The sequence below is a fragment of the Lissotriton vulgaris genome, chromosome 5 (genome assembly GCF_964263255.1).
Source record: "Lissotriton vulgaris chromosome 5, aLisVul1.2, whole genome shotgun sequence".
NCBI classification, from domain to species: domain Eukaryota; kingdom Metazoa; phylum Chordata; class Amphibia; order Caudata; family Salamandridae; genus Lissotriton; species Lissotriton vulgaris.
In genome coordinates this window covers 721,047,770-721,062,233 of record NC_141693.1, presented here as the reverse complement: position 1 = coordinate 721,062,233, position 14,464 = coordinate 721,047,770, and the positions used below count along the sequence as shown (strand labels likewise).

At 47.9% G+C, this 14,464-nt stretch overlaps 1 protein-coding gene across 1 annotated transcript in view; it reads right to left on the bottom strand.

Annotated features, from left to right (window-relative positions):
- The window catches only part of LOC147711436 (hexokinase-1-like), a 2,269,016-nt gene that overhangs the window by 415,404 nt on the left and 1,839,148 nt on the right, over positions 1-14,464 (bottom strand). Inside the window, exons 13-14 of the mRNA XM_086919487.1 lie at positions 5,538-6,368; positions 4,098-5,355 (exon numbers count right to left, since the gene is read on the bottom strand). Coding sequence (XP_086775613.1) covers positions 4,098-5,355; positions 5,538-6,368 — 2,089 coding nt within the window. The remainder of the gene's footprint in view (positions 1-4,097; positions 5,356-5,537; positions 6,369-14,464) is intronic.

Genomic DNA, 14,464 nt, shown 5'->3' with positions numbered 1-14,464 from the left:
CTTTCCCATACCTCCTTCATCAGTGAGTGGGAAGTGACTGGAGTCACTCTAGCAGACGCCCTACTAGTAAGGTGGTAGCAAGCCTTGAAGAAGAGCTTGATCTTCTCTCACTAGAGGAGAAAAAGATTGAACTTGAGGAAAGGAGACTAGCCCTCGAAGATAGAAGGGTCAAGATGGATTTGAAGCCCAATATTAATCGTGGCAACAATTTTAATAGGGAGAAGGAGGAATCGGTTGACCCTAAGATCCCCAAAGGGATCGTCCCAAGGTTTAGTGATGTAATGACATCAACAAATGGTTTGCAACCTTTGACAGGGCCTGCACAATGAGGAGGATAGGTAACGAGGGCTGGAACTCTCGACTGTGGGAGATATTCTCAGTGAAGGGCAGATATTGACTTTTGACCCTTAATGAGGATGTGGCTAGCAGCATATGAAAGAGACCTTGACAGAAGGATCTGGACTCACCAGAGCGTGGTATAGAGTGAAGCTTAGGGACACCTGTAAATCTCAAATCCAGACATGTGTTGGCTTTGTGGACCCTTCAGTCAAAGCACTAGAAGGTTGGATAAAAGGCAATGAGGTCGACACTTATGATGGGCTTTATAATTTAAATATGAAGGAGAACATTTTGACTAAGTGTAAGCCAGAGAAATTGCATCAGCATTTGGTGAATTACAAGTTCTGTTCCCCCAGACAGCGGGGGGGGGGGGTAGCTGAAAAATGGGTCAGAACCAGGGTGTCCAGAAAGACCCATGGTGGGAGTGACTAAAAGAAGGGTGCTCAGACTTCCCATCAGAGGAAGGTGGAGAGCAACAGCAAAGATAAAAATAAGAGTTCTCAAAAAGCCATCAAATTCTTCCTAGGAGGGTGGGCCCGATACTTCTCCTAGCCCAAAAACAAAGGGTATCAGGGAAGGAACTGGGACCCAGCAAATGCTTCTGGGCTGTGTCATGAATGTCATCAGGCAGGACAGAAGAAAGCAAATGAAGTATGCTCCAAAAAGTCCCTAATGGTGGACAATCCAAAGAGTTGGCTTACATAGGAGTGGGGGGTGGAAGTGTACTCTGGAGAGGCCAGAGGATACACTTAAGCTACTTTAGTTTCCCTGGGTGGAATGTATCATGAATCCCTGGCTGTATTACCTCCAAGTCTGGAGAAGTATAGACAAAGGCCTAAAATCAATGGGACTGAGAAAGAAGCTCTGAGGGATACAGGTGGCAGAGTCACTATGGTGGCTACTAGACTGGTTTCCCCAGACCAAATAATACCTGGTGTTTGTCACCAGTGTGTCAATGCCAACAATGAGACTAAGCTCCATCCAATGGCCTTGGTAAGCTTAGAGTGGGGAGGGGTTACTAGGCCAAAGACGATGGTTGTGTCACCTGCCATGCCTGTGGAGTGCCTGCTGGGAAATGATCTGAAGGCCTCTGCTAGGCAGAAGTTGAAAGAAAGGCTCTTGCGGAGTGCTGGGTCTCTGTGACAGGGTGTGTGCTACCACAAGAGCACAAGCAGCATATCAGGGAAGGCATGGGAGCTTGGATTCTGAAATAGTGGACCAAAGCATAATACAGGGCAAAATAACTGCTAAGGCAGCGTCTAAGAGGTCAGAGGATCAGGGGGAGAGTTCTCTTGAGGAAAATGGCCTGGGGAGTGAACTGCAGCAGAAAGAATCTTGCCTGACCTGGCAGAGCTAAGTGCACCCCTCCAGGGTGCCTGAGGAAGGAACTGCAGCAGAAGGAATCTGCCCTGCCCTGGCAGAGCTTCTAAGTGCAGGGGGGCCCTCCAGGGAGGATCTATGCCAAGGGCAAAAGACATGCCCAACTCTTGAAGGCCTTAGGCAGCAAGCTGCAAGACAAAAAGAAGGCGCTGTTGGTGGTACCCATAGGATCTAATGGGAAGATAGGTTTTTGTACACTGAGGCCAGGGACCATAAACTAGGGGAATCCAGGAGACTGTTGGTCCCCCAGGTGTACAGAGAGTTTATTCTGATATTAGCACATTATATCCTATATAACTGGACATCTGGGACAAACCAAAACATGAGACAGATTAGTTGCCGATTTGTATTGGCCCAGATGTCTGAAAAAGTAAAGCAGTTTTGCCGCTCCTGTGCCACTTGCCAAGCTAGAGGCGAGACAGGGGGGGGTGACCAAAGACTCCCTAAATTCCACTTCCAGCGGTTAGGACGCCCTTTGAAAGGGTAGGAATTGATTGGCATTGTTGGTCCTCTTGACCCTCAAACTGCATTTGGGAAAATATACATTCTAGTGGTGGTAGACCATGCCACCGAGTACCCAGAGGCAATTCCCCTCAAGACAGCCACTGCCTCTGCAGTGGCAAAGAGCATCCTTGGTATCTTGAACTAGGGTAGGGTTTCCTAAAGAGGTGGTCTCTGACAGAAGGACTCATTACATGTCTGTATACCTAAAAGCTATGTGAGATGAATGCTATGTGAGCTACAAGTTCATCATCCCTTCTCTTCCTCGGACAAATGGTTTAGTTGAAAGGTTAAACAAAACCATGAAAGGCATGATAATGGGTCTCCCAGAAAAACTCAGAGGGAGATAGGATGTCCTGTTACCTTGTCTCTTGTTTGCCTACAGAGAGGTGCCACAAAAGTGGGTTGGATTCAGCACTTTTGAACTTTTGCATGGCCATCCTGTATGGGGTCCTCTTAGTCTGGTAAGGGAAGGATGGGAGAAACCTTTCAAAGGGTGCACAAAGGACATAGTTGACTATGTACTGGGCCTGTGTTCACGCATGGCTGAGTACATGAAGAGAGCAAACACACATTTAGAGTTCAGCTTATCAAGAACTGGTATGACCAGAAGTCAGCACTGGTTGAGTACCAACCAGCTCAGTTGGTGTGGGTGTTGGAGCTTATGGCTCCCAGGGCCTTCCACGGCAAGTGGGCTTGGCCCTATCCCATTTTGGAGAAGAAAGGGGAGCCCTCCAGGGCAAGTGGACTTGGTCCTATCCCATTTTGGAGAAGAAAGGGGAAGTCACCTACTTGGTAGACTTAGGCACCTCTAGGAGTCCTCACAGAGCTCTCCATGTTAATAGCCTAAAGCCACACCAGGTCACAGCTGGCATGCACATGGTCATGGTCACTGATATAGGCCAGGAGGAGGACACTTAACCCATCCCTGACCTACCGTCAAACAATCCACAAGATTGTTCAGTAGAGGGTGTTATCAGACTCTGACTGACCAACAGCAAGTTGACTGCAGGCAAGTCCTAGGTCAGTTTGCTAAGCTCTTTTCTTTGACCACTGGTCAGAAAACATGGTATACCCATGTTGTGGACAGTAGTGACAGTCTCACTGTCAAAAAAATATATACAGACTGCCTGATCAAGTCAAAGGTTGCATTAAGACTGAGGTCAGAAAGGTGTTAAGAGCTGCGGCTCATTGAGCCTTCTGACAGTCCCTTGGGCTAGCCCAGTACTGATCCTCAAACCTCACTTAAAAAGTGAAAATCTGAAATGAGATTGTGTGTGGATTACAGGGGTTTAAATGAAGTCACTAAAAGTGATGCACACCCCATTCCATGAGCAGATGAGCTTATTGACAAGCTGGGTGCAGCCACATTATTAAGAACGTTTGAATTAACATCAGGGTACTGGAAGATTGGACTCACCATGGAGCATAAGTGAGGTCAGCATTTCCAACCACAGGGGGCCACTTTCAGTTTAGAGTGATGCCTTTTGGTCTGGAAAATGCACCTGCACTTTGCAAAGGTTGGTAAATAGAGTTCTCTCAGGCCTGGACAACTTTAGTGCAGCATATCTAAATGATGTAGCTGGCTTTAGTTCTACCTGGGAGGATCACCTGGCCCACCTGAAGGACGTTTAAAAAAAAAAAAATTATTGACTGTATAATTAATTAAAATCATTACAGTAAAATCAACAATGAGACAATTTCATGTATATAAAAAAAGGATAAATTTAAAAGCTAGTGCAAAAATCAGGACTGTGATTGGTTACATCTTTTACTAGCATTAAGTATTTTGTTCAAATGTCTGAGACCCGCATGATTGTCCATTCCCCAACTTATGTGCCTTGGAGTTACTCTCAATGGTGCATTAAGTATCTTACTAGGAGCATTGCATTCTTGGAAGGGGACGTGCAAATGGGACACAGTCAATGGAGCTGCGTACATGGTTCCCGTCCACTGTGGCCCGCAGCTTTTAAGGCCAGCCTGATTTGGTGGATGAATTTCGCCAGTCTCTGCCAGGATCATTGTGCTGGTATTAGACAGACATAATGCTGATGCTTCGCTACAAGACTTTATATTCTTGCTGAGGCAAATTGGGCGCAGCAGTCGCCGGCGGTCATTGTTGAGGTTTGGGCAGCAACAGAGAAGGTGCAGCCAAGATTCCTTCTTGTAGGTGCACAATCTGCAAGTTATAGATTCCCCATTTCGAGCCCAAACGGGATTGAAATCAGCTATCCCCAGCATGGTCAGCCTCATGTATAAAATTTTGCTTCGGGGCTGAATTGTGAGGGACTCACTTAAGTAGGGTTGTGCTGTTCCTGCCCTGTATGAGTCATTTAGTGGGACCAAGTGCGCGCTTCGGCGAAGAGATTTGTAGTCAAGGTCGAAGGAAATTTTGCGCACTTGTCTATTAATGGCTTTCTTCCATGCGCTCAGGGGGATGTCCTGCCTCAGCATACATTCTTCCTCGATCTTCAAGACTCGTATTGCCTTTCCCAGCCTTGTGTGCCATTCCGAGCCTGGCCACTCGAAGATAGATCTCAAATGATATTTTAAAGAGTTGGCCGGAGCCCTTAATATTCTTAAATATGGCTTTATAGTCTCCCCCTGACATATCAGGTCTGGTCTTGCAAGGCCGAGCTCCAGTCTTAGCCTAGTTTTTCTTGCCGACTTTGGTATTTGTAGCACCGATTTATATGCCTTAGCCTGGGCAAGATTGAGAAGAGTATCCAGTTTCCCGGGGAAGGCCAAGTGGCCATAGCTGATTGCTGGAAGGAGTCTTGCTCTAAGGGCTATCAGGATAGGGCTGGCGGAAGGGCTAGTCAGGTTCTGGCTGAGTTGTCTTAATGCGTGGATGACCTTGTTGGCTTTAGAGCTCTGCTGGTTTATATGAATATTCGCCTTGGCCCGTTCCGTGAACCAGACCACTAAATAGTTGTATGAAGCTACCAAGCTAATTAGTTCGTTTCCCAGTTGCCACAGTGCTTTCTTTTTCCGTTGGTAGGGCCCAAAGATGATGACCTTGGTTTTCCCTTGGTTAACTGTCAAGATGTTTGCAATGTTAAAGCTGTTTAGAGCATTTAATGCTCTTTGTAGTCCCACCTTCGTATGGTCCAGTATGACTGTATCATCGGCGTACTGAAGAACAGGAAGCCTCACGATTCCTAATCATGGGGCTATTAGGCTGGCACCTTTTAGTGCCTCTCCCAGGTCCGCCGTACATAAGTTGAAAGGGTATGGGCCAACACGCACCCTTGCTTCAGCCTGTTCTCTATGCTTATTTTGGGGGAGACTGTACGGGCACATGTTTTGGCCCTCACCCAGGTGTTCTTGTGTAATGACCTTATTGCCTTCAAAAGATTTGGAGGGATGCCCCACTTTTCTAATTTCCACCATAATCGTTTTCTGACTACTTTGTCGAAGGCGGTGCTATAATCCACGAAGCAGCAAAAGAGTGGGAGGTGGTTCTTCAATGTTGCCTGGGCTGAGATGTGTGCAAGCGCCAAGACATTGTCCATTGTTGATGCCTGGGGCCTAAAGCCTGTCTGGTGCATGGGTATTATGTTTCTCTCTTCTACCCATTTTTCTAGATCGTTCAATAGTAGACGAGCGTAAGCCTTGGCTTCCAGATCTAACAGGGCGATGAGCCTGTAGTTTGACGGCTTTAGGCGATCTCCTTTTTTGAAGATTGGGACAAGTATGGAGCCCCTCCAGGACTCAGGAGTTGTAGCTGTCGAAGAGGTGTAGTTGAAGAGCGGAGTCAGGGGTTTGGTCCAGAACTCCGGTGCCTGTTTGAAGACCGGAGCTGGAATCCCGTTAGGCCCCGGGGCCCCGTCATTCCTCATGCTCTTGATGGTTTTGATGGCCTGTTGGGTGTTTACCCAAGTTGGTAGGGTATCATCTACGATGGCCGAGGATCTATTTCCCATCGGGGCCATGTCTGGGCACGGAATTGGAACTCCTGGTTTTGTGCCGCTCAGTTGCGCAGACTCTGCAAACTCCACTTTATCGCTTGGTGGGGCTTCCTCGTTGGTAGCCGTTACATATAGCTGCTTCACGTGTTGTATCCAGTCCTTTCCTGCAACCCCATTTTCTTGTAATGGGCCTCGGTTGGTCAGCTGATTTATATATAGCCAGAGTCGTGCTGAGCTCTTTAGTTTAAGCAGGGAGAAGACCTTGAGCCACTTGCTTTCCGTGTCAGCTTTTTTGTGTTCCCAGACCTTCTTCCTGAGGGAAGCCCTCAATGAGGCAATCGATGCTCCCTCTGTTTGGGGGCGTCCTCTTTTCTTGTCTGCAAGTGTTTTGCGCAACTGTCTTTTGTGGTCATGTATATCCTGTGGGAGGGTACTTCCTGGTCTATGTGGTCCGTTTATTCTACGGTTTTGGGGTTTGGGGTTCCAAAGCTTGGATTGTAGATCCTCTATTATATTATCCCATCCTTTTATGAGTGAGGGCTCGCTCAATAAGCTGCCTTCCTGTGCCTGGTCCAGCCATATTTAAAGTGTGCTGTTGATCTTTTCTGGCCACTTAATCCTCCGCAGGACGCTATGCTTCTCCTCCCCACTTGACTTCCCGCTGGATTGGTAGACGATGGCGGGCGGTACGTCCAGCAGGAATGCTGCTCTTAGTGGCCTATGGTCGCTTTCCTTCCAGTCTTCCACTTCGAATTCATCCATTCTGGCCGCCAGCTCTTCGCTGATCATGATGTAGTCTATTCTTGAGACATCCGGGAATGTGGGCTTGGGCTGCCAGCCGGTCGAGCAGGATCTCTTCAGTTCGTTGGTGGATATCAGCTTGTGATTGTTGAGAAGATCGTGCAAGGAGGCTGCCCTGCCCAAGCCCCAGAAAGATGTTTCGATTTTGTGTAGATTTTTCAGGTTGAAGTCCCCAGCAAGGATGACCTGGAATATTTGTGCTTGTTTAGCAGATCTTCTAGTTTCTGTGCCAGTGCCTCCAGCTGGACTTTAATTAAGGTCTGTGCAGGGTTGATGTAACAGTTTATTACCAGTAGACTCGTTGGCTGTTTATTGAGACTCAAGCCTCTTATCTGTACAGCTTGCAAACCAGGGAAGTTCAAGTTGATAGAGGTGACTGTGAGTGCGCATCCTGAAGGACGTTTTACAGGCCCAGCATCAGACAGGCATAACTATCAAGGCCAGGAAGCGCCAGCTAGGGCAGAGTTCTGTTGTGTACTTCAGCCACCTTGTAGGCAGAGGCCAAGTCCAATCTCTCTAACCCAGGATCAAGACCATTTTCGAGTGGGAGGCTCACAAAACCTAGACCCAAGTCAGGGTATTCCTTGGCCTGACTGGGTTCTACAGGAAGTGTGGAAAGGGGTATGGGACTATTGTGGTCCTACTCACTGAACTTACCTCCAAAAAGCCAACTAAGAAGGTTATATGGACCACAGGATGCCAAAAGACATTTGACACCCTAAAAGAGGGTATGTGCTCAGTACCTGTCCTGAAGGCAACAGACTGTGGGTAGGAGTTCATTTTCCCAACAGATGCATCTGAGCATGGGATTGGGCAGTATTGTCATAAACGAATGATGATGGCGAGGATCAACCAATTGCCTGTATCAGAAGGCGACTCCTACCTAGATGGTAGCGTTGAAGTGTCATTGAGAGGGACACCTTTGCTGTGGTTTGGTCCAGGAAGAAGCTGAGACCCTAACTGTTTGGGACCCACTTCAAGGTTCAAATCAATCACAGGCCTCTCAGATGGCTGATGCAGATGAAAGGAGACAACCTCAAATTGCTGAGGTGGTCCATTTCCCTACAGGTTATGGACTTTTCAGTGGAACACAGACCAGGGAGAGACAATGCCATGCAGGTGGCCTTTCCATATTTTTACACTTAGATGATGAGAATTTCCAGGTGATACGTTAGTTGCTCATCATCCTTCGTCTGGGGAAGGGGGGGGGGTGCTATGCAGAAAAGCGCCTTTTTTGAATGGTCATCCCTCGTTCACTCTTTGCCCTACTGCTATTGGTTATGACTCTGAGTGCGCACTGGAGCCAGCTGCCCAGAATAGAGTGGCAGTGCTCTCTTCCTAAAACTAATATGTGAATTGTTAACTGACACTGGCAAAGAATTGTAACCCCACAATAAGCTCTTAGTATATGGTCCCAGTGATACCCAGGGCATGGGTGTTAAAAGGGGTCACCAGGGCCTGAAGCACTGTTTGCGCCACACTCAGTGCCCCAAGTAAACTACTGACAGCAGGCCTCACATTGCAGACTGCAGACGCAGTGCAAATTGCTTGATTTCTACGTTGCCCTCTCCATGTATGGCAAAGTCAATGCACTATTTTTAATACATGCCAGCCACTCCTAAGAAAAGCCTCTTGAACCCAGGAGGGAGGGTGTATTATGTAGGAGAGTAGGGTCTGCTTCCTATGGTCAACCCCACTTTTAATGTGATTCTTTGGTTTTTCGACTTTAATGTGGCTGTGGGCCTGCTAATCAGACCCACAGCCCAGCTCTTCTCTACTTTAGGTACATACCAGATTGGTTACTGGGTCACTCTTGTGAGCCCCTGAATAGTGTACCATAGGTACCCAGGGCATAGGTGCACCTTAGGCTTACCAGGGACTGCAGCATGTGTTGTGCAACCCCTGGTTTGCCTTCCAAACTGACACCACAGGTCTGCTGGGAAAGCCCCTCTGCAGATTTCGGAACCATCTCCTGATAGCTGTTCTAAGATATAGCCATACCATATACTCTTAAGTGCATTATAATCCTCACGGTTAATGCTAACTTTGGTTTGGCTTTATCAAAACATGTTGTGTAAGGTGTCAAACACTTTGGAATACTACCTCCCCGGGGGTAGCATTCCACCCTTCTAGAGGGAAAAGACATGTATGTTACTGCTTTACCCGGTTAAAGTTAAACAGAGCCTCAGCATCACAAAATGGACGAGTCTGACCTTCTGTTGCTGGGGGAAACTCCAGCAAGGGCGGCCTGGACAATAGGTTTCCTGTCCAGGGAGGTGCCAGCAGGGGTTTTGTGTATTGGGGCAGGGAGGGCTGCATTCAGTGAATGCATCTAGACACTGTCTGGGGCACACAAGGTGCTTCATGCATAGCCCAGTTCAAACCAGTTGCTGGGGCACTCCAGCCCCAGCTCTGGCGCGAAACTGGACAAAGGGAAAGGGGTGTAACCACCCCCTTCTCAGGTCCACCCAAAGGAGGGACCTAGGCAGGTAATCCAGCCCCCATCCTCAGTATAAGTATAAGTATAGGAGCTGTGTCCCCAGGACTTTAGATTACCCTGGAACGAAACTTTGATACAGAACTCTTGGACCTTCGACATTCTATTCTGACTAGAAGACGGAAGACATCTCCCTTGTGGTCAAGGAGTGACCACCCTTTTCAAACAGGCACCAACAGCAACTTTGCCTGTCTGCAGTTTCAAGGCTCCCGCCGGAACCCGAAGTCTCTGCGATTTAAGACCTGGACTTCCAGGCTTCTCTGACCCCGACCCACATCCAAACCAAAGCTGAGACCCGTGGCGGACACGAGCGACGTGTGACCGGACATCTTGGACATCCTGCATTTTGCTACCTGCACTCCTTTCCTGAAGCCTCAGTAAGTTGTGCCTTGGGGTACGAGAAGCCCCACTCCGAGCATCATTTGACCTGAAGCCCAGGCCCCTACACTCTGCGAGTGTCCCGTGGGCCCCGCCTTTACATTTGTGCTCGGCGCGTCTTCCCAGCTCCTTGCCCGTTGTATCAAGACACCTATGCACCCAGCTTCTGTGGGTGAGGTAACACGAGTACTCTGGTAGTCTCGAGGGTATTGGCCCTCCTAGTGTCTAAGTCTCAAAGGGTTTCGTACTAGTCCATCCGGAAGTGTCCTTAACTTGTAATTTTGCAACTTTTATGAACTCCATAAAAAGTCAACGGGTAACCCGTGCCTCTGTTTAGACACTGCATGCGGCTCCCGTGGGTCTCCTACTTCCTAACCTTTGGTTGCTTAGTGTAGCCCCAGCGATTCTACAGGCCCTAGGCCTGCTTTCTAACTCTCACGTGGTACTTATACCACTTTCTTAGTATATGGTTAGTGAGGCCCCTAGGGCATAACGTATACTGTGCAACTTATTGTGTATTAACTGTGTGACTTGTATTGTATTTTTACCTCTGACCTCATAAAGAGTGCAGAGGGGTTGTGTTTAGATTAAATACATATATATTTGATATTGACCTTGTGAGGTGTCCTTTCATTTGGTATTCAAGGGATTATATATGGTAAAACAACTTGCTTAACTCGCCTGCTGAAGTCTTAGCCTGAAGACTGCTGGTTCATGCTACCTATAGGATAGCTTTCTATAAGGTTGACTTTACAACCACCATCAATAAGGGTCGATTAGACTGGTGAAAGGTGCCCACTAGAACTAGTTGACATCATATGCCAGGCTAACTTCTCACATTGGTGTGCAGCGGTTGGGATAAGAGCTTGCAATTTGTTTTACCACAAAATCTTGTAATATGATCTGAAAGATCATATCAAGGTACCTGTAGGTACATATAAATCAAGTCTTAGATTTACATACGTTCTACTGAACTTAGTAGTTGTAGGTGGCAAGGGCCTAGCACACCCTGACTAAAACTCCTAAGAGGTTCTAGTAGGAAACCATTTAGTGTAGGTAGGTGCACACACCACACCTCACTAGAAAATGTCCTTGGAAGAAGGCCCTAGTGGACCTCTTCAAGAAGAAATCCAGAGGGTGCCTTCTAAGAATGACTCATTCACTTTTCATGAATTGAGAAGCCTGTGTGCAGTCAGAAAGTTGAGACAAGGACAGAGTCCAACCTTTAACCACCTGGTAGATATCTTAGTGGCTCATGATGTAGAGAATGCATCAGACCCAGGTAACCAAGGGGGTAGCCAAGGGGGGGGCATCTTTCAACAGAGTAAAATACCACTGGAGATGATCCATTGGTCTCTGATGAGGATGATGACCAGGATGCAGCTGATGAAGCTCCCCTGGGCAACACAGGACTGTCTGGAGGAACCAGAAGGCCCAGATCAGTGTCCAGTGGTTCTGATCATTCTGATTCCTCAGTAGGATCCAGTGCCTCTGCTGTGAGGAGGATGACTTCCCCTCAGAGGAGAGAGCACAAAGCTAGGATGAAGGAAGTCAAGCTTAGGATCAAGAGGCAAGAAGTTGCCCTTGCAAAAGAGACCCTTGCTCTTCAAAGAGAGAAATAATTGTGTGGGCTAGAGCCCACTGGTGGCAGCACAGTACCTAGAGATAGGGAAAGGTCTTATGACCATAATAAACTGAACAAAATTGTCCCTCCCTACAAGTGTGGGGATGATAACTGCATTGGAGAGGGCCTGCAAAGTACAGCAGGTACCCCAGAGTCAGTGGGCAGCAATTTTGTGGCTCTCCTTTGCAGACAAAGGCAGCGATCAGCTCCTGACAGTTAGTGAACTGGATGCTGACAACTACAATGTCCTGAAGAGTGCTCTAATAGATGGGTTTGACTTAACCACTGAACAGTACAGGTTGCTGTTAAGAGATACCCAGAAGACACAGACTCAGGACTGGACTGACTTTGTAGATTGGGCTACTAAGGCTCTGGAAGGCTGGTTGCTGGGCAGTAAGGTTAGTGACTATACAGGATTGTATAATTTGATCATGAGAGTACACATTCTTAACAACTGTCAGAGCCATCAGCACCTGGTTGACTCTGATCTGACCTCTCCCCAAGAATTGGGAAAGAAGGCAGACAAATGGTTGAGAACCAGGGTGAAGCAGGAGGCACAGAACCAAGGTGGTGATCAGAAGAAGCAAGACCAAAAGGGTGAGGAGAAAGGAAAAGACCAGGGGCCAGATGTAGGTGGCCATTTACCAGCCGGTAACGGCCGATTTCGGCCGTTACCGACCGACCGGTCAATGGGTTTTTGGGATGTAGGGGGCATTTTACTGAATCTGTAAATTTACCGAATCTGTAAATTTACCGAATCGGTATTTTTACCGATTCGGTAACTTCTAGATGTAGGTGGGACTCTAACGAGTCCCAAAGGCCTTTCAGATTCGGTATTTTACCACCCAATCCAATTGGGTGGTAAAATACCGAATCCAGGTGTGCATGCACATGTGTGCATGCACACCTATGCCATGTGACAGACAGACATGCCCTTAGGACATGCCTGTGTGCCACATGGCACACATGCCTGTATTTGGGATGCTAGAGGGTGTCAAAGTGACACCCCCTGCACCCTTGCTGGAATCGGTATTTACCGAATCGGTAAATACCGATTCGGTAATGCCCATTGATTCCTATGGGCTTCAATGCCCATAGGAATCAAAGGGCATTACCGAATCGGTATTTACAGAATCGGTAAATACCGAATCTCAACGATTCGGTATTTACCGATTCTGTAATACCTACATCCCCCCCCTCTATTTTACCACTTCTTAAATACCGAATCGGTAAAATTCTGTATTTAAGAAGTGGTAAAATAAAATTACCTACATCTAGGCGCAGAAGTCTTCTCAAGGTCCGCAAAAAGCTTCTAATAGTGGGGGGTCCCCAACAATCAAAAAAGAAAGAAGGTCCTAAGAAACCATGGTGCAAAGTATGTAAGGTAAATACTCACTGGACCAGTGATTGCACCAAGAAGGAGACAGCTCCAGCCACCATAACCCCTAAGGCAACTGTTCCCCCTAGTACAGCTAATAGTGGTGGTTCTCGACAGAAGGGTGTAGTAGGGTTAACCCTGGGAACTGAGATGGGTTCTGGCCTAGTTAAAATACCAGCTCAAGGGGGAGGAGCTACGCTGTCAAACAAGATGGCTGCTTAGGCTTTCAACTCCGCCGACCTCCGTATCCCGCCACAAGATCCTGTACATTATCCTGATTTTACGCCTAGCCTCTGTGTGAATGAACTGTCCCGCACTCTGATGGTGAAATCCGGAAGCTTTTATCGGCTGGTTTGACGAAGTTGCATTGAGTTGAAGATTGTGGCCTATTCCAGTGGGGAAGCCGGGGCCTCGAGGACTTTCACAGCCGGGCTGCAGTGCAACAACATCGGCCGGAAGACCCAGGCAGGGTCCGGTCAATCGGAGTGGAGGCTTCTTTTAAGCCCGAATTTGATGGCGATCGTTTCTATTGCTCAGCATTGATGGAGGAGTGACTTTGCTAGCTGTTGACTGTGGGTGGGGGTCCACGTACCGCGGACCCGGTGTAGGGCCCAGCCGGGGTTCGGTGAGTCGGGGTCTCTGGCCTGCGGCGTAAACCGAGTTGACCGTGGCTGCAAATAAAGACTGGTCACCCTCCGCATCTGCCCGTTCGTGATCCTGTTTGTCCCCCCCAAGGATGCCAGATTTACCGGGGGAGGTGATTGTGATTGGTGTCGGACGTGAGACTATGGATCGAACGGTGCTTGAGCCATCGCTGAGGTCAATATTGGCAGAGATTTGGGCGTTTCATTCACATGTGGATGTCTTATTGAACAAATTGGATACGCGCCTATCTGAGATGCTCCTTGTGGAACCGGACCCTGCCTCACTGTTGGAACAGCAATCTGCAGCCATTCAAGCCGCGGCCATTTTGACCCCGTGCGAGGACCCCGTGAGGAAGCAAGTATTGAAACCATTGGATGGTGCCCTGAAGGACGGTGTTCCCGAGGTCATCAGTGTACCGCCGAACCTTCCATCACTATCGACTTTGAAGGTATCGAAAGGCGTTTCCCTCCCGGAGACTTTTGTTGTTGACTTTTCTTTCATTTTGTGGTCGTCTTCTCCTTTCTTGGTGAATTTACGACTCCGGGGCAAGATACTTTGGGACTGTCCATCTAGGAGAGAGAGTTTTTCTGCGTCTGAAGTGCTAATGGACTCACTGCCTAGGAGTTGCCATGGATTGATTCTTGATGACTTCCTTCTCTTCTATGACTCCTTTGTGTGCCTATGGGTCTCGCTGGGGGGGTTCGTGTGCTGGTGCAGAAGGGTCAAGGTTGAGATCAATTAGATCGGGACGGTTTGGAGTGGCTTTCACAGGTGTTCTACCTGCAACTGTTTGATCTACGAGGCTGGGCGGTGTATCACAGTGCCCCCTAATTTCTCCTATAAGGGTTGTCATACGCATATCCTGTCTCTTGCCCTGTCCCCCATATTCTTCTGTTTGATTGTATGGCACCTGATCCTTTCTTTACATAATATAAAATGAAACCTCTATCTCATCCTGTGACTTAGTTGTGCGTTCTAATACAAGTTCTATCCTGAATCGCTGCCAGACC